Below are 20,484 nucleotides of genomic sequence, written 5' to 3' on the forward strand. Positions count from 1 at the left end.
GCTTAGATAAATTCTTTATTTTAAAAGCTGTTTACTTTTATTTAAAAGCAAACATAAGACAAAAGGTAGGAATGACAATTCTTGGAGTAGGAATGACAATTTTAGTCTTTTTTTTTTTTTGGCATGTTGTTTCAGGAAACATGTAATTCTTATTTTAACCCAAAGTTCTAGTGCCTAAGTCCTGTGGTTGTACAACTTTAAAAATTCTCAACTCGATTCAGTTAATTAAATGTAAGGTGACAAATTTGTATCAGTCCAAAGTTGTTGTCATAGACTAGCTTACTTTTGTAAATCGTTGTATGAAAGAGATCTCTGTAAATATCCTGGAGAAAAAGGTTCCTTACTGTTAGGAATCAGATTTGTAACTAACGTGCCTACAATTTCCCTCTTGGTAGGTGTCAACTAAATGATGCAGATTTCCTCCACTTAGTCCTGCACAATGCAGATTGTGCAGTAAATTTCAGTAAATTTTGCCTTCACATAGGCAAGTAGCCTTGCACTTTTCCTTGAGCAATTTGTGTTCACAGCCAGCTGTTTTCTTCAAGGAATCACAGTTACTAAGGAGATCTTCATACTCACAAGAATTGGCTGTAACAAAAACAGATGAGTTACCTCATTATCATTTTTCTCAGTAGCGACAAAACAATCCACATATTCAAAGCGTATGAGTGGGTAAGATTGGACAAACAAGTCAGCTGTCACTTACACCACAACAGGCCTTTCACTTCTTGAGGGACAAACGAGGTGCCTTAGTTGAGCTCACTGATTAATCCATCACTTTTTATTTTGAACTTGGTGACATGTTTCTAAAGTGAATTGACCTATTTTTCTCCCTTAGCAAAGAGAGTAAAATGAAAATACCTACAGAATCTAATATGGGAGGAGCTACTAGACACATAGAGCTATTTAAACTTAAATTATTTTAAATTAGTCGAAATTAAAAATTTAGTTCCTTAATCTTACCAGCCAATGACCACGTGTGACTAGCGGCTACTTGTAAGATACATGCTGATAGAGAACATCCTTATCATTTCATCCTATTGGACACACTGCCTCAAACACCAATGCTTTCTTTCAGGAGAAAGTGATTCCAGTGGGAAGATAGAGGTGTAAAACAATGATAATATGCCTTCTTTCTTTCTAATATTTCTTTTTTGGATGTTCTTCAGGGACCCCAAACCCAACAAATCTCAAACTAAACTCATCCTCCTACTCACAATGGATCCAAGGTGACTATTCTCCTCCCACAATCCCAGGGGAGTGGCTCCCTGACTACTCAGTCATTCAGGCCAGGAACTGAATCAATCTGAACTCCTTTTCTACTTCTGACCAGCACCAACCAGCACTGGTAACAAACACTGGCTATTCTACCTCTTGTCTCTCAGCACTGTCCATTGTTCTTCATTCATTTTCTCAGTAATGAGGTCAAGACATTCAATTTCTTTTTAACCCACGTTTTTCAATAGCTTTCTTGCTGACTTCCATCCAGTAGTTTCTACATACCATTGCTAGAAAGCTCTTTATCAAACATGTTTCTGACCTTGTCACTCTTTTGCTGAAAACCTTTCAATTGAGTGCTTATTGCTAATAGGATAAATTCCAAGCTCCTTAGCTAATATAGCATTCAGCAGAGTTAGAAACATTCCATGTTATTTTAGTTGATTTTTTTCCTTTAGTTAATTTATAGTTTTGACATCATCAATATTCTGAATTATAGCTCTATAATTCAGTAAGAAAGAATGCTGAAGGCATTTGAAAGGTAAAAATCTCAGGGAATGAGTCAACTCTATTGTTCATAATAATTTTAATAAAAGTATTCCAACTATAAAAAACCAACAGCTATTTTTACTTCGGATCATGACAACTTTAGAAATGACACATATGACATTTATTTTATTCCCTCCTTTTGCAACAATATCTTTATGGATTCTATGAACCCATATCATATACAGGTTGGATTTTGTCATTAAAAATGTGCACAAAACCATGATTAAATTATAGGGCAAGTGATCATTTATTATGTTAATCACCATGCTTCCAATTATACTATAGAAAAAAAATGCAGTAATCAGCATGAGGAACTCATTTGCACAAAAGAAGCATTCAGTTTGCCTGTATAGACTGAGACACAATGTGGTCTCACATCCTTAGATTTATACATTTTTATTCTTTCAAAATACTACCTTTGGTGTAATGATACTAACGTTGATGAAATTATTTATCACAAGCATGAATGTATAGTTATTAATGAGCTCTGCGAGGTCACAGAAACAAATGGATGCTAGATGTTTCATTATCTTACATATGGTAATACAGGCATACCTCACTGTATCGCATTTCACTTTATGGTACTTTGCAGATATTGTGTTTTTTACAATTGAAGGTTTGTGGCAACCCTACATTGAGCAAGCCTATTGGTGCAATTTTTCCAAAAGCATTATTTTTAATTTAATGTACATTGTTTTTTTTTTAGACATAATACTATTGCACACTTCATAGACTACAGTATAGTGTAAACATAGTTTTACGTGCACTGGGAAACCAAAATATTTGTGTGACTCACTTAATAGCCATATTTTCTTTCTTGCAATGATCTGTAACAACATCTCTGAGGGTATGCCTGTATTCTTTTCATTACAGAGAATATGTAGGTTATTGAAATGTGTAAAATGTTTACTTAAACACACTCTGTTGGGTAATCTTTTTGTCTTGCCATAAAGATGTTATTTAAATTGGTTACTTTGGGAGATTTCTTTATCCATAAAAAGAAAATTAAACATCAATTCTTGATTATAATAGCAAGTTAATCACTTCAAACTTACTGCATAGTCCACTGTCACAGTTACCAGGGCAACTGGCACAAGGTGTTCCTTGTTGGTAAGGGGTATTCATTTTACTCACAATATTACCACTGTAATGTAAAATACACACTGTCAAATATTTTTCACTTTACCGTTTAGTTGCCAAGGGCAACATCAATCACTAAATATATATAAGTATATATGTAATGTTGTTAGTTCTGTTAACAAAACTGAGGGGAATTCCCTGGCGGTCCAATGGCTAGGATTCTGCCCTTTCACTGCTGTGGTCCCAGGTTTGACCCTGGTCAGGGAACTAAGATCCCACAACCTGCACCGCCGGACCAAAAACAAAAACAAAAACAAAAACCCAACAAAACAAAACTGAAAAATTACAATTCCCAACATGTAATTTACATAACATCCAAATTAAAGAAATACTTCACACACATGGACCCATCTCCTTGAGGCTGGGCAGCTACATTGGCATAAGTAGTCTAAAGCATTCAGATAACATTTTTGCAGCAATACACTTTTAATCTCCCAGTAGACTTGGTCAGATTGGTAAGGCCATGCCCCACAAAGAGCTGGCTAGGGATAAATATATCACTTTGAGAGACAGGGAAAGATCCTGGGGGCAGGAGTTTGCAGTATGAAAAAGAATACTCAATATTGCAATATAATTTTATATTTGAAAGAGGATAAATACCCTAATTCCTCTAATATGAACTAGGGACAGTAAAGCTCCAATATATATATTTTTAATTTCGAGATGGCATTGTGCTATTTAAGTAGTTGGTGGTGTGTGTGTTTGCAGGTCAGGGAGAGCTGGGGAAGGTCTGTGAGTTTCCAGAGGTAGTGCGTGAGAGATTTTTATGTTTACCGAAAAAGGAACGTTAGATTAAAAAGTTTTGATAAACGCCAATAGCCTGGGTGTAGTCAATTACAGTGACTAACTTGTAACTCATTGATGATGATTATCCTATTGGCTGTTAAATTTATCTAATTCATTGGAAAATACATGGGAATGCAAATCTCAGTAGTGTCAAGGGAGCCAAGGGCCCAAAGTGATGTATTTGAATCTGTCTTCCTGCACAGAACATGGCTGTCCATGTGGTAGCCCTTAGAAAAATTGTGACATAGATACAAAAGTGTTCTGGACATTCTCTCACTCCCGCTTTCCTCATTATTCACTTCAGCTCTCACTTCAGATGCCTGGTTCCCGATGCCTCCCCTCTCACAGCCAGGCAGTGAGTTTGGATGCATTCTCCAGGGATCTATCAATTTTTTTATTAAGTTATACTTGACACACAATATTCTATTAGTTTCATGTGTACAACATAGTGCTTTGATATTTTTATACATTATGAAATCACCACAATAATTCCAGTTACCATCTGTACATCGCTTGTGGTTTGATGGATTCCTTTAGTGTTATCTTTGGACTTTTTTCATTATTTTCTGTGTATCCATTGTAGGTTTTTGTTTTGTACTTAACGTGAGGTTCATATATATCAGCCTGTATCTATAGCTGTCTGTTTTAAGCTGATAGTCAACTTAAGTTCGAAGGCTTTCTAAAAGCACTAAATTTTTACTACCTCCGTTTTATGACTTTTATGTCATATTTTACATGTTTTTACCTTGTGTAGCCCTTCACTACTTGTTGCAGTTACAATTGATAGTAGCACTTTTGTCTTTTAAACTTCATACTAGCTTTTTAAGTGGTTGATCCACTGCCATTACTATATATTTGCCTTTACCAGTGAGATTTTTTCTTTCATATGTATTTTCTGTTTCTAGTTGTGGCCTTTTCTTTTCTGCTTAAAGAAGACCCTCTAACATTTCTTGTAAGGCCAGTTTAGTGATGATGAACTTCTTTAGTTTTGCTTGTCTGGGAAACTCTTTATCCTTCAATTCTGAATGATAATCTTGCTGAACAGGATATTCTAGGTTGTAAGCTTTTTTTGTTTTTGTTTTTTCAGAACTTTAAATATATCCTACCACTCCCTTCCAGCCTATAACGTTTCTCCTGGAAATCAGCTGATAGTCTTATGGGGTTTCTCTTTTGTGTGATTAGTTGATTTTCTCTTGTTGCCTTAAAAATTTCCTCTTTAACTTTTGCCATTTTAATTATGTCTTGGTATAACTCTAGGTTCAGTTTGTTTGGGACTCTCTTAGCTCCCTGTACCTGGATATCTGTTTCCTTTTTCAGGTTAGGGAAGATTTCAGGCATTATTTTTTTTTAATGTTTTCTGTTCCTTTCTCTCTCTCTTATCTTTCTGGGACCCCTAGCTGTTGGTAGCTTGCTGTTGTCCCAGAGGTACCTTAAATTCTCCTCATTAAAAAAAAAAAATTCTTTCTTCTTTTTGCTGTTCTGATTGCGTGATTTTTCACTATTCTATCTTCCAGATCGCTTATCTGTTCTTCTGTATCATATAATCTGCTATTGATTCTCTCGAGTGTATTTTTTATTTCAGTTCCTATATTCTTCATTTCTAATTGGTTCTTTTATTTTTTAAGTCTTTGCTGAAATTCTTATTGTGTTCTTCCATTATTCTTTCTAGTTCAGTGAGCATCCTATAACCATTTCTTTGAACTCTATCAGGTAAATTACTTATCTCCGTTTCATTAAAGTTTTTTCCTGCGGTTATATTCTGTTCTTTCATTTGGAACATATTCCTGTCTCCTCATTTTGTTTGAATTTTGTTTTTATAATTTTTTATTGGAGTATAGTTGCTAAATTTGGGGTTTTTTTCTATGATTTAAGCTAAACAGCTACCGCTCGTGGTCTTGAAGGAGTGTCCTTGTGTAAGGCCACAAGCATCCCCTGTGACTGCTTGTGACTGGTGGCTTTAGCAGACCAGCTTGAGCTGGAATGAGCCAGGCTAGAGGAAGTCCCTGGGGTGCACTGTACTTAAGGCTGCCTTGGTGGGATGGCTAGGGCTACAGATGGGGAAGGTGTGGACTTGGGGGAGTCCCAGGGGGACCAAACAATGGTGCTCACTGGTGCCTCCGTCTCTGGAGAGGGCTCCAGGAGTTCCCTGTTCATTTGGAAGAAGCTCTCAGGTTAGTAGATGGATTTTCCTTCTGTGTAGTCGGAGTGCTTTTTAAATTGCTGGGGTTCTTTTGCTGTGTCCCAGGGCAGGTGAGTCTGTTCTCAGGCCCCTCAGCTATATCCCTCCTACCGCAGATCATTAAAATGGGGGTGGGGTTCCCATGGATACAGTGTCTCCATCTTTCCTACTAATTTCTATGTGGTCCTTCTATCTACAGAAGCTGTTAAATCAGCCTTCAGGTCTTCAGGAGCAATTTCTTTATACGTAGGTGTAGATTCAGTGTGTACGTGGGAGGAGGTGAGCTCAGGGTCTTCCTAGGCCCATGTTGTCCTTCCCCAAATGACGTATCTATTCTTTCTACTAAACTCTAATAGCTGTTTTCAGGAAAATGAGGTCATATTTCTCAAACTGGAGACCCATATCCCTGGGTCATATATAGTATCAAATAAATCCTGTATGAGGCTTGGTTTGAGGCCTCCCTGCCTGTAGTGGTAAAGAACTTCAAATTTTAAAAGAAATTAAGACTAGCAGATATGTTGAGGTTAGGTCTTTAGTTTATCCAGAGGATTTGTTGTGGAGAACTTCAAACATTTTTCTTAATGAAAGAGCATGTTTCCTGTTACAAATAAAGACTGTAAGGAATTGTTCATTATGAAGTTTTTGGTGAAAACTTCTGAGAAACAAGAGCTTAAGATGTTTCCTTTTTCTGGACTCTGAAATATATTAAAGATCTCTTGAAAAACCTTAGAGACCCAGAAGAATGAATCATTTCTAATGATAATAACATATATGGTTTTCAAGATAAGTAAGAATAGGAATGTTTCAGCAGAAAGGGCTGAAATCACAATTTACTATCCCTTATTTTCCATTCCACTACTGCCTCTTGCCTAACCATCAAGCTTCCACCCACCTAGGGTGTGAAATTAGTGAGAACTGATGACATCAAGTCTAGAGAAATGCATACTACACGTGCCCAGAGAATAACCTTGAGCCCTGGGGAAAGGCAATTGAGAGAAAAGACATGACTTCATAATTGAGGAAAGAGAGTTTCAGATTTTACTCTTGGAAATGAGAACTTGGTCTCTTCTCTGATAAGTTGAATGTATCTTACCTTAAGCAGTATTTCCAAAGGTTTATCCCTTCTCTTTATTAAAATATGCTTTTTTATTTTGATTGGTTAAATGTAAGAGTATTTTAAAATATTAAATTGCCTATAGAATTATTGGCATTAAACTTTAAAGTATATACTTACGCAGGACAGTACTGGCAAACATAGTAGTATTTTAGACTCTTCTGATTGGGACAGTAGGCAATTCCACATCCAACACGGAAAGATGAGTACCAAACAAGCTACAGATGCATAAGGGAATATATAAGAGTACATTAAAGAAGACGGGAAAATATTGAGAAAACAAATAATAGCAAATGTAAAACAAAAAAGTGATTCTTGGGACTTCCTTGGTGGTGCAGTGGTTAAGAATCCATCTGCCAATGCAGGGGACACGGGTTCCATCCCTGGTCCGGGAAGATTCCACACGCCTCGGGGCAACTAAGCCCACGTGCCACGACTACTGAGCCTGGATGCTACAACTACTGAAGCCCACGTGCCTAGAGCCCATGCTCCACAACAAGAGAATCCACTGCAATGAGAAGCCCGCACACTGCAACGAAGAGTAGCTCCCACTCACGGCAACTAGAGAAAGCCTGCGTGCACCAACAAAGACCCAACGCAGCCAAATATTTTTTAAAAAAGAAAAAAGAGTGACTCTTATAGTTTGTAGTCATATACCTTATGGAAATATCTAAATTACTGAAACAAAGTCACAAACTTTAAAAATATTAAATTTCATGTATCCATTTATAATGTTGGAAAAGTACAGAGTGTACTTCCCTGCCAAGAATTTTGCAGCCCATGGCAAAAAAAAAATGACAGTTCTAGATGAACTACCAGCCAAATGCCAGGACTCTATTATACTCAAGCCCTTCCCCCAGATTGAACATTGGAATTGGTCATCATTTGGAGAAGCTTTCTCTGTTAGAACATTTGTGGCAGAAGTTTTTCATTTGTTCCGGTTACCTGGGTATAATGTCCAACAATTGCACTGGAACTCTTTGGTCCTGCACCATAGACAAAATTGTGATGCTCTTCAAACCAGCTTTGGATTGCATCTGACCAGGCAGCAGGGTAACTTGACATGTAGAGATTCTCACCACATTTTGTACCTAAGTGTGAACAAATCATTCATGAAGGAAACAAAAAAGCATGCCGTGGCAAGAAAAGTCAACTATATGAACACAAGGATGTTGCCCTTCAAACTCAGTGCCTGTATTTGCTAACTGTTAATACATGAAAAAGATGCTTCCATTCCTTATCAACTGTAAAGCTGAACAGAAGATAGATCTACCTAGCCCACTGAGGCTGGCCACAATATGCAAACTTTGAATAGGTTGAGAAGACTTTATTCTAACAAGGACCTACTGTATAGCACAGGGAACTATACTCAATATCTTGTAATAAACTATAATGGAAGTGAATGTAAAATATATATATATATATATATGTATATTTGAATCACTTTGCTGTACACCTGAAACACAACATTGTAACTTAACTATATTTCAATAAAAATTAAAACCAAACCAAACCAAACAAAATCCTTCTCCCTCTGGATTGTCAAAGATGCATTCTTTTTCATGCTAAATTCTTTACAGGTATAATGTGTGTGCTCTCAGCTTTGTATTGTTAGCTTACAAAAGGCAACAACCAAATTTTATTTTTTCTCTCCTCTTACCCACCCTCAGCAGAGATTTTTCACATATAGGAGCCAGAATAAATATTTATGATTATTAATTTGCATAAACTTTGAAAAAAGAAAAGGTTTACGGGCAGTCTTTAAGAGTCCCAAACAAGAGTCAACTGACATCAGGAAGATGTTCAAAACTTGTAGATCTTCCCTTAATCCATGAATCATAATGTCACAAGGCCAAATTCTCCTCAGAGAGTTAGGCAGGAAGGACCTTGCAGAGGGTGACATCAGCAGAATGGTGAGGTAGGAAGCCCTGGACTCTCTCCTTTCCCCAATAAACACACTGATTCAGCAACAATTCATGAACAAATTGCCCTTGTCAGAAATCCAAAAACAAAACTAAAGGCTTCCTTACCCTGAGGGATATGAAACCAGACTCACTGAAGCCTCTAGGGAGATTGGAAAACCCTCTTGCGAGAATCCCTACCCTCAGCACCGTGCCATACAATCAGGAAGAGACCCTCTAACTCCCAGCTTCTCCCGGGGGAGGGAAAGAGTTGGCTCATGTGTCCAGCAACCCAACGTTTCCAAGGGGATGCCCGAGAGGGCTGGCTTCTGTCTTGCTGGTCTTGGAGGTGGTGAATGGAGATGGTGTTTGGGCTGCTAGACACCATAACTCCTCCCTCTGGCTCAGCACAGAGCAAGCAAATGAAAAATCCTTTCATTTTTTTTCCTTTCTGCCCTGGGAGGCAGAGTTGATCAATGTGTCCAGTGCTCCAGTTTCTCTGGGGCTACCCAAAGAACTGGCATCTTTCTTGCCAGTCCTGGAGCACAATCTTGTTCCCTGGGGGGGAACAGAGATGGCAGTTTGGATTGGTAGATGCCATAGCCCTTCTCCCCAGCTCAGCACAGAGCAGCCGACAAAAACCGCAGCTGCCTGCTTCTCCCTGGGGAGGGAAGAAGCTGGTTTGGTCATCTGATGCCACACATTTTCCAGAGGCTGCCTGAAGGACTGGCTCCTGACTTGCCTGTCTTGGAATGCTATCAAGACCTAGCATAAACTCGCTGCCTGCGGCTAGTGAGAACAGAGACAGATATTTGGGCTGGCAGTTGCCATAGCCCCCCTTCCTGGCTCAGCACAGAGTGAACAAACAAAATACTCCAGCTCTTAGCCTCTCCCTGGGGAGGGAGAGAATTGGATGGACTGTCAGAGATCCATCTTTTCTGGGGGCTGCCTGAGGAAATGACTAAGAATCTTTCTTGAGCAAAATGGACTTGAACAGCATTTCTCCAAAAAAGATGTACAAATGACCAACAGGTATATGAAAAGGTGCTCAATGTCACTAATCATCAGAAAAACGCAGATCAAGACCACAATGAGATATAACCTTACACCTGTCAGGATGTCTGTTATCAAAAAACAAAAGACAGCAAGTGATGGTGAGGATGTGGAGAAACTGGAATTCTTGTATGCTGTTGGTGAGAATAAAACATGGTGTAGCTGTTGTAGGCAACTGTAGGGAGGTTCCTCAAAAAATTAAAAGTAGAGCTACCAAATGATCCAGCAATCCCACTTCTGAGTATTTATCCAAAAGAATTGAAATCAGGATCTTGAAGAGATATTTGCATTCTCATGTTCACTGCAGCACTATTCATGATAGCCAAGATGAACGGATAAACAAAATGTGGTATATACACACAATGGAATATCATCCATCCTTAGAAAAGAAGGAAATTCTGCAACATGCAGCAAGATGAATGAAGCTTGAGGATATTTTGCTAAGTGAAATAAGCTAGTCACAGAAAGAAAACTAGTTCCTGATTCTATCAATATGAAGTATCTCAAATAGTCAAATTCATAGAATCAAAGAGTGGAATGGTGGTTGCTGGGCTGGGGGAAAAAGGAATGGGGAGTTACTAATCAATGGGCATAAACTTTCTGGTAAGCAAGATAATTTCTAGATATCTGATGGACAGCATGGCACCTACAATCAACAATATTGTATCATACACTTAAACATTTCTTGAGAGGGTAGATTTCATGTTAAGTGTTCTTAGCAGCATAAAATTTTTTTAAAACTAAAAATAACCCCCAAAAGTAGGTGTTCTTACCACAGTAAAATTAATTTAAAGAAGAGAGAAGTGCCTTGAGGTCCAGAAACTTTTCTCTACCCTTTTCAGCCCTCTCTTAAGATTTACATTTTGGTGACTTGAACTATAATGTTTACCTGCTGCTTAAAGAGAGTCTAAAATGTTTTTGGATATCTCCTTTAATAAGGAAAGACAGAAACTAAGAAACTAACAGTAGACTTGGATCTTTAAGGCCATTTGCTCCAATGTTCTTCTGAACACAGTTGCCTCCTGTTGTAATTTCATCATAATGTTTGCATCATCAATATAAACAAGAATAATTCTACTGAAATAACAGGTAAGTTATTCACTACCTTTAAATTGGGCTTACCTATGTGTATATCATGCTTGATAATGTAAAACATTTTATGTAAGGTTTGTGAATACAAGTTTTTTTTCTCTCATGGCTTTTATGATCCTTGGTAAGATATGTCTTAAAGTTTTTTTGAGTCTAATATATTATTCTATGCATTATAGGCACACAGTCTATACAAAATACTTGACAATTTGTTATCAAAACTTTAAAAAATGAATCAACACACCCAACATATTTATCCTGATTAAAAAAAGCTTAAATATTTTTAGAGTAAAATTCAGGAACAGTTCAACATATTTCAACATATTTTGTGAATGCAAAATAATCCGATTTCAAAACACCATACAGCTACACAATATCACAAAAAGGGCAATGGGTGAGAAATCAGGAAGCCTGGTTAACTTTCAGTATATGATACTTCTTCCAGTTGTGTTCTTGCATAATTCATTCCTTCCACATCCTTATTTTTCAATCTTTAAAATTGGGAAAATGATTATACATGACCTGTTCACCATGAGCTGATCAAGAGGAACAAATGAGATGCTGCTTAAGAAATAATTTGCATAATGTAAATAATCAACAAGCATGAAATAATACTTATCGTATCTCTCTATATATACAGGTACTTTAATTTTAAAAATACAGCCATATAAGCAACATTTATTCACAAAGTCTTCTGAATACAGTGCCCCAGAATGGTCTATCCTATTTTATTTGTCTAATATTTTATTTGCTCATTTATTCAACAAACATTGACACATTTACATACTGGTCTTCCGGTCATCTGGATTACTGTGTTGTAAAGTGCACTTGTTTGCCCACTTCTGGGCATTTGCTGTTGCTTCTGTGTCCCATTCCTAAATGTCACAAGAAAAACAAAATACACAAAGATTCAACTCCAATGAAGTATATGCTTTAAAATCTGATTGGTAGGCTGATTTGCATTACTTTAAAACTTCTGTAGATGTATTATCTAATTGCCATTGGTATTAAAAAGTACCTTTGTGTGTGTGTGTGTGTGTGTGTGTGTGTGTGTGTGTGTGTCTTTATCTGTCCCAGTGCCAGTTTCCCCACAAAGACAAGTCCACAGGTATGTCTAATGAGAGAAATAACTAATACAATATTATCTGACTATGCTAGCATAGCAGCCATACCTAAGATTTTTAATCCTGGTGCTGCTCTAAATACTAATTAACATGTGAGATAGTCTGACTACATTTCAATAGTACTAAGCTGACCTAGTTTATTGCGAATTCCATTTGTAGCCCACTGTGTTCACGTGAGAGATGTCTAGCTTTTATGGACTATTCCCTGGGAAATGGGCCGTTATTTACCCTAAATGGCATTGATCCTGAAGGATAGGAGATTTCTTATTTTTCACCAGGGAAGATAGTGAACCAAAAATGTAACACCTTCACATTTGATGTCTGAAGATCTGGCTTCTAAATTCTGCCTTCCCAACTTAAGAGCCCTGTAATCTTGACAAGTTATTTAACCATTATAAAGGAAAGTTCATTTCTGCCCTGCCCATGACAGAGCTAAATGAAATAGAAAAATAGAGACAGAACTTTGTAAGCCACAAAAGTCTTAAGAGATGCCAGTAAGCTGCCTGCTCTTACCACTGCTGGCTCACAACACTTTATGTTCTTACTTCTTACCATCTTTAGCATGTTGCTGGCAGGTGGAGAGACTGATTTCCTTAGTTCATTGTGTTTATTTACAATCTCTCTTTGGACTTGCGTTTCAGTGGTTGACAGCGCAGTAAAGCGTGGATCCTACAGGGAAATAAAATTAGGGGTTTTTTTTTAAACATTTTTGAAAATTGCATTTAAGAGTGAATAAGTTAATTCAAGGGCTCTGAGATGACTTTACAAAGTGTTCAGTTCAAGCCACTGTGAGTTGTTAAGCACTGTCAATGAATTGAACCAAGGCAATGACAAATAGGAAAGAAGTAGTTTGAAGTTTTGACAACGGGAATGGAATTCACAGCATGACAAATTAAAAACTCCTCTGAGGCCGCAAATGCCAATTTCTAGTTTCAAGGGAACTCTCGGTGTGATTTTTCTAGACATACAAATGATAATGTTTTATATTTTATAATGATGTGTACAAAGGTATACGATAAGAACATGAAGACAGATTCATCCACATTCAATCAGGCTGCAGCAGTGGGGTAAGAGCGGACCTCAAGACTCATCCTAGACTTTAAGGGAAACTTTGACCTGACATGGTATCTGTTTTTAGAGAAAGAATATATTTAGAATGTATTTAGAGAAAGAATGTTGAGGTTCAGTTGAAGTGCATTCAGTATTCTAGTAAAATGATTCTACCTGTATTATTTTTTTAACATCTTTATTGGAGTACAATTGCTTTACATTGTTGTGTTAGTTGCTGCTGTATAACAAAGTGAATCAGTTATGTGTATACATATATCCCCATATCCCCTCCCTCTTGCATCTCCCTCCCACCCTCCCTATTCCACCCCTCTAAGTGGTCACAAAGCACAGAGCTGATCTTCCTGTGCTATGGGGCTGCTTCTCAATAGCTAACTGTTTTATTTGGTAGTGTATATATGTCCATGCCACTCTCTAACTTCATCCCAGCTTACCCTTCCCCCTCCCTGTGTCCTCAAGTCCATTCTCTATATCTGTGTCTTTATTCCTGTCCTGGCCCTAGGTTCTTCAGAACCATTTTTTTTTTAGGTTCCATATATATATGTGTTAGCATACAGTATTTGTTTTTCTCTTTCTGACTTCACTCTGTATGACAGACTCTAGGTCCATCCACCTCACTATAAGTAACTCAATTTCATTTCTTTTATGGGTGAGTAATATTCCATTGTATATATGTGCCACATCTTCTTTATTCATTCATCTGTCGATGGACACTAAGGTTGCTTCCATGTCCTAGCTATTGTAAATAGAGCTGCAATGAACATTATGGTACATGTCTCTTTTTGAATTATAGTTTTCTTAGGGTATATGCCCAGTAGTGGGATTGCTGGGTCATATGGTAGTTCTATTTTTAGTTTTATAAGGAATCTCCATACTGTTCTCCATAGTGGCTGTATCAATTTACATTCCCACCAACAGTGCAAGAGGGTTCCCTTTTCTCCACACTCTCTCCAGCATTTATTGTTTGTAGATTTTTTGATTATGGCCTTTCTGACTGGTGTGAGGTGATACCTCATTGTAGTTTTGATGTGTATTTCTCTAATGATTAGTGATGTTGAGCATCCTTTCATGTATTTGTTGGCAATCTGTATATCTTCTTTGGAGAAATGTCTATTTAGGTCTTCTGCCATTTTTGGATTGAGTTGTTTGTTTTTTTGTTATTGAGCTGCATGAGCTGCTTGTAAATTTTGGAGACTGATCCTTTGTTAGTTGCTTCATTTGCAAATATTTTCTCCCATACTGAGGGTTGTCTTTTCGTCTTATTTATGGTTTCCTTTGCTGTGCAAAGCTTTTAAGTTTCATTAGGTCCCATTTGTTTATTTTTGTTTTTATTTCCATTTCTCTAGGAGGTAGGTCAAAAAGGATCTTGCTGTGATTTATGTCATAGCATGTTCTGCCTGTGTTTTCCTCTAAGAGTTTGATAGTGTCTGGCCTTACATTTAGTACTTTAATCCATTTTGAGTTTATTTTTGTGTATGGCGTTAGGGAGTGTTCTAATTTCTTTCTTTTACATGTAGCTGTCCAGTTTTCCCAGCACCACTTATTGAAGAGGCTGTCTTTTCTGCATAGTATATTCTTGCCTCTTTTATCAAAGATAAGGTGACCATATATCTGTGGGTTTATCTCTGGGCTTTCTATCCTCTTCCATTGATCTGTATTTCTGTTTTTGTGCCAGTAGCATACTGTCTTCATTACTCTAGCTTTGTAGTATAGTCTGAAGTCAGGGAGGCTGATTCCTCCAGCTCTGTTTTTCTTTCTCAAGATTGCTTTGGCTATTTGGGATCTTTTGTGTTTCCATACAAATTGTGCAATTTTTGTTCTAGTTCTGTGAAAAATGCCATTGGCAGTTTGATAGGGATTGCATTGAATCTGTAGATTGCTTTGGGTAGTAGAGTCATTTTCACTATGTTGATTCTTCCAATCCAAGAACATGGTATATCTCTCCATCTGTTTGTATCATCTTTAATTTCTCTCATCAGTGTCTTATAGTTTTCTGCATACAGGTCTTTTGTCTCCTTAGGTAGGTTTATTCCTAGATATTTTATTCTTTTTGTTGCAATGGTAAATGAGAGTGTTTCCTTAATTTCTCTTTCAGATTTTTCATCATTAGTGTATAGGAATGCAAGAGATTTCTGTGCATTAATTTTGTATCCTGCTACTTTACCAAATTCATTGATTAGCTGTAGTAGTTTTCTGGTAGCATCTTTAGGATTCTCTATGTATGGTACCACGTCATCGGCAAACAGTAACAGTTTTACCTCTTTTCCGATTTGGATTTCTTTTGTTTCTTTTTCTTCTCTGACTGCTATGGCTAAAACTTCCAAAACTATGTTGAATAATAGTGATGAGAGTGGGCTACCTGTCTTGTTCCTGATCTTAGTGGAAATGGTTTCAGTTTTTCACCGTTGAGAACGATGTTGGCTATGGGTGATTCTACCTGTTATAGGTAGATTTTATAGGGTCGTTCAAAAGACCCCATTAAAAAAATCTCCAAGGCCATTTGGAGGGAGCAAAGCCATCCAGTGAATGGACTATTGCTAACTTTGTTCCTTTTAGAAACAGAAATATAATTGATAAGGTAGTAGATCAGGTGCTGATATTTTTGGTGTATCTTTGTGTGTGTGTGTGTGTGTGTGTGTGTGTGTGTGTGTTGGGGGGGACGGGTCCTAAACCTGGAGGTGGAGTAGGATGTGTGAATTGCTCCCACAAGGTCTAGCAATTTGATAGCCTAAATTTACACAAAAGGCTGATGTTACATGAGCAAGCTTCTTTTTAAAAATCAATTTATTTATTTTTAATTTTTGGCTGTGTTGGGTCTTCGTTGCAGTGTGCAGGCTTCTCATTTTGGTAGATTCTCTTGTTGTGGAGCACGGGCTCTAGGCGTGCGGGCTTCAGTAGTTGTGGCACGCGGGCTTAGTTTCTCTGTGGCATGTGGGATCTTCCCAGACTAGGGCTTGAACCCACGTCCCCTGCATTGGCAGGCGGATTCTTAACCACTGTGCCACCAGGGGAGTCTCAGCATGAGTAAGATTTTGAAGTGTAAGTCTGAATAGACAGAGTCCTTGGTTGATCTTCCCCTGACGTCTTGGGATAAGTTATTCTCTGCTCCCCCAATACTGAGTCCCCTTCAAAGCTTTGCAAATACTGTGAACATAGGTCTGACCACATTTTATCACCATGATCTCATTGTGCATCCATTTCTCCTGCCTACTTGTACGTTCCTAAGGACAGGGGCCAATACTGAATGAAAAATAAATTCAATGGCACGTGTCTTTATAAGAGATGCAAGAGGAGAAGGTGATGTGAAGATGCAGGCAGAGATTTCAGTGATGCAGCCACAAGCCAAGGATTGGTGGAAGCCACCAGAAGCCGGGAGAGAGACAAGTAACAGGCTCCCTCTTAGATCCTCCAGAGGGAGCATGGCCCTGATGATACCTTGATTTCAGACTTCTGGTCTCCAGAACTGTGAGAGATTAAATTTCTATTGGGCTAAGCCACCAAACTTGTGTTAATTTCTTACAACAGCCCTAAGGACCGAATGCATTAATTTTCCAAAATATCATTCCATCATGTACTCGATATAAAAATAATGCAATATTTTTCTTTTTTTGTACTAAATCTTTGAAATCTGGTGTGTAATTTATACTTACAGTATATCTTGTTTTGGAAAAGGCACATTTCAAGTCTTTAATAGCCATGTGTGACAGGTAGCTGCTGTACTGGACTGCTCATCCTTAAACTTTCATCTAGATAATTATGTTAAGTGCTCTGAGCTACCAATGAGTACCCTGTGATGTACTAGACACTCTCATTACTTCCACTCTCAAAGTGCCTTGCCATCCCACAGAGCTGCCTGGATAGCTCTGGAAAGATTTTTCCACTTTAACCTTACCTTTGCTTCGGTGGGGAAAGATGGTAGCAGCACAGCAGCCAGAAACAGCACAATGCGGAGTAAAGCCATTGCTAGGAAGTAAGTCAAAGAGAACAAAGGTCTACATTGAAACATGTAGTACATGGACCTCTAACTAGTAAGGAAGAACTAATGTAATGATCTTGGTTATCTCAAAGGAGCCATGTTTCCCAAATTTATAAGTAATGTAACAAGAGAGGACTGTCATATGGTGCCAGTAGAATCATAATAGAACCAACCTTGTCTCTGATAGGGGCAATAAAAAATTAGCTGAAGAACTTGACTGTTGCACTTGAATTATACCTATAAAGGCAAGGGACATACCACTTCTTTCTGCCCACTTCTATTGCTCCTAAGCCCATCAGAAAGAAAATATGGAAGAAAACAGATTTCGTCACAGTTAATTATGATCTTGCATTGATTATTCATTATAATTTTAGGACAAAGTTTATTTTTAGTGTATACCATTTCTTAGTTTTTTTTCCTCTTGTCTATGAAAAGTAGATTTTTTTGTCCTTTTGTTTATACACAACTCTAATCAAGATTTCAGGGTTGTGATTACACAGAAATGTACAAATACTTTAGTAGTAGTTATTTCTCCAATGGAGGCATTAGAAGTTATGTTTATTTTATTCCTTACACTTGTCTATATTTTCAAATTTCCCAGTATAGAAAAAATACAAATAGAACTAATATATTGAAAATCTAGCCTGTTCGAATTTGCTGAATCCATGATTGGGTACAAAGGTTATTTAATATCTTCATTAACTTTTTAAAAGACACTTAGCATTGGGTTGCCCACAGTGTGCTTTCTCAATGTGTCAAAAAATCCTTGGTCCTTTAGATGAAGCAACAAGAACATGAAGTTTAGGAAGCATTCATATTCTCTTCCCCACCATTCATCATATAAAAATTACTCACTTTGTAAATTAAAGGAATACTGCCTAGATTAACTGTCTTCCTATGCAATTGCTACTCCCAAATTCTTGGAGGAAAAGAAAATTCTAAACTATTTATCTGCAGTACTTCTCAGGCCTTATTGATTTGTAAATAGTGGACAATTGGTACCTCTTCCATGTATTGCCTTTCTTCTCAATAGTGTGATTATCAAAGGGAGAGGAATGAACATTTATTGACAGTGTAGGACAAAATACAATGTCTAATTTCACTGTCATACCTTCGCAGGTATGGTGGTGCTTTACCAATGAAGGAATTGAGGCTTATCAGAGTTAATTAACCTATGCCAATGGTAAGTTCTTTTATTTATTTATTTGTTTGTTTGTTTATATTTATTTATTTGGGCTGCATCGGGTCTTTGTTGCTGCGTGTGGCCTTTCTCTAGTGGCCTCAAGTGGGGTCTACTCTTCATTGCTGTGCGCGAACTTCTTATTGCGGTGGCTTCTCTTGTTGTGGAGCACCGGCTCTAGGCGTTTCAATAGTTGTAGCACACAGACTCAGTAGTTGTGGCTCACGGGCTCTAGAGCCCAGGCTCAGTAGCTGTGGCACACGGGCTTAGTTGCTCCACGGCATGTGGGATCTTCCTGGACCAGGGCTTGAACCCATATCCCTTGCATTGGCAGGCAGATTTTTAACCACTGTGCCACCAGGGAAGTCCTGGTAAGTTCTTAAGTAATGTCAGAAATTAACCTTCAACCAAATATGATGTCCAAATCAATGAATATTGAAAGGAAAACATAGTTTCAACTGGGAGAATCAAACATTTTGTAGCTCAGTGGAGACACTCTATCCTTATTTTAACAATTCCTGTGTTAATATACAACAGTATACAGTATGTTCATAGTAAAAATCACTAACATGGAAGCATATACAATATATACATTGTCATATTTTACATTGTTTTCTATTCAATATAGTTCTAGTATACTTGTTTCAAAATCATAAACATGGGAACTATTTCTATTATCCATTTTAGAATGATATTTTAAAAATTCATTTGTTTCAACTTGACATAGTGAGAGTAGAATTAATTCAAGATCATTGTCTCAATAACTATCCATAAAGTTTGAAAATCATGGGTACATTTGTTAAATATATAATTTTACCTTTGGCAAAATAAAAATGATTGACAAATAAAATGTTCACATTTAAATAAATGAGTTATCACTTACTGTTTGTTTTCAGAGCAGGGTGAAGTATCTGCTTTGTCTGTAGGAAGAAGAAAGGTACAGAGGAGGTTAGAGCACAATATATATTACAACTATTTCTGTTTTAGCAAGTTCTGGTTGTGCAAGTAAACCTAAGTCAATACAATTCCAAACCAGAATTTTTCACACCAATAGCTTCCAGTTTCATTGCCAGTTATCCGACATTGTTTTTGACATTATTTGGTTCCCATGTAGCTTTTAACACAAGTAAGTAAAGCATACCCTCGCTCCCTGGCCAGCCCTCTACTCTTCTGATGCAAACTAAAATCTGGATGCTGCCTTTTTGACCTAGTATTTCTATAATAACCACTGAAGACTAATCACTGTGAAGGTAACCAAGATCCTACCTTATAGCTGAACTTCTGTGGCTCAGCTTTCTATGACCTTTACTTCCCGGTGCCAACTTTCTATAGCTTATTGGATAAGAACACAGTCTTTGGAAACCATCAGTTCTTGAAAAATCTTCTCTGATCTACAGATTTCTCTTCTGTAAACTGTGGATTATCATATCATAATTTTGCTTTGAAAACAGCATAATGTACATAAAACACCTACTATGATGCCTGACATATAATACTCAATAAATGGAAATTATTAATATTTTATTATTACCCTTCGCAATGAGTAGCAGTCAGCTGAGCTCATACAATCTCTCTGTAAATGCATGTTGTTTGAACTGCTAGTTTTAGAAGTGTTTATAAGACCTGTTTTTACTTCCAGGTGTCATAGGGAAAAAAATCACTATAATCTAATCATATATCCCAATGCTCAAGGCCCAGTTCCACTGGAGACCTTTTGGCTAACTTGATACCTGGACTGCTGTATCCTCATCAGCTCTTTGAAAGACATACACATGAGCCTGACAATTTTGTATAGCTTAATCACGCCACAGGTTTGCATTAGATGACCCATTATTCCATAATTTAATAGACAAAAGATGCCACATACTCCTCCCTGACACTTTCCTCTCCCTACTCCCTCACTCACCCAACCTAATTTTTTGTTGTATCAGTGAAGGCAATGACACTTTGGGTGACATTTATTTAAAGAAAAGTACTAATGGAAAAGCACTGTGCCCTTTCTTGCAGGTGTTTTAAAACCAAGATGACATGGTTCTTCTAGGGTGTCTACAAGAAGAGCATGGTGTATGGTTTCATACTCCTAGAATAGGGAAAAAGAGAATATTTA

General features: G+C 37.4%; 1 protein-coding gene across 2 annotated transcripts in view; it reads right to left on the reverse strand.

Moving 5' to 3' along the window:
- CRISP2 (cysteine rich secretory protein 2) overlaps nt 1-20,484 on the reverse strand; it is a 35,738-nt gene continuing 15,254 nt past the window's right edge. The window contains exons 2-9 of one of the 2 annotated variants that reach the window (XM_067043151.1): nt 19,261-19,297; nt 17,114-17,184; nt 12,706-12,822; nt 11,817-11,904; nt 7,932-8,077; nt 7,107-7,204; nt 2,823-2,911; nt 1-588 (exon numbers count right to left, since the gene is read on the reverse strand). In XM_067043151.1, coding sequence (XP_066899252.1) covers nt 461-588; nt 2,823-2,911; nt 7,107-7,204; nt 7,932-8,077; nt 11,817-11,904; nt 12,706-12,822; nt 17,114-17,182 — 735 coding nt within the window. In that variant the 5' untranslated portion in view covers nt 17,183-17,184; nt 19,261-19,297 and the 3' untranslated portion in view covers nt 1-460. The remainder of the gene's footprint in view (nt 589-2,822; nt 2,912-7,106; nt 7,205-7,931; nt 8,078-11,816; nt 11,905-12,705; nt 12,823-17,113; nt 17,185-19,260; nt 19,298-20,484) is intronic. The other variant, XM_067043152.1, reaches the window with a different exon arrangement.

Source organism: Kogia breviceps, chromosome 10, assembly GCF_026419965.1.
Source record: "Kogia breviceps isolate mKogBre1 chromosome 10, mKogBre1 haplotype 1, whole genome shotgun sequence".
NCBI classification, from domain to species: Eukaryota; Metazoa; Chordata; class Mammalia; order Artiodactyla; family Physeteridae; genus Kogia; species Kogia breviceps.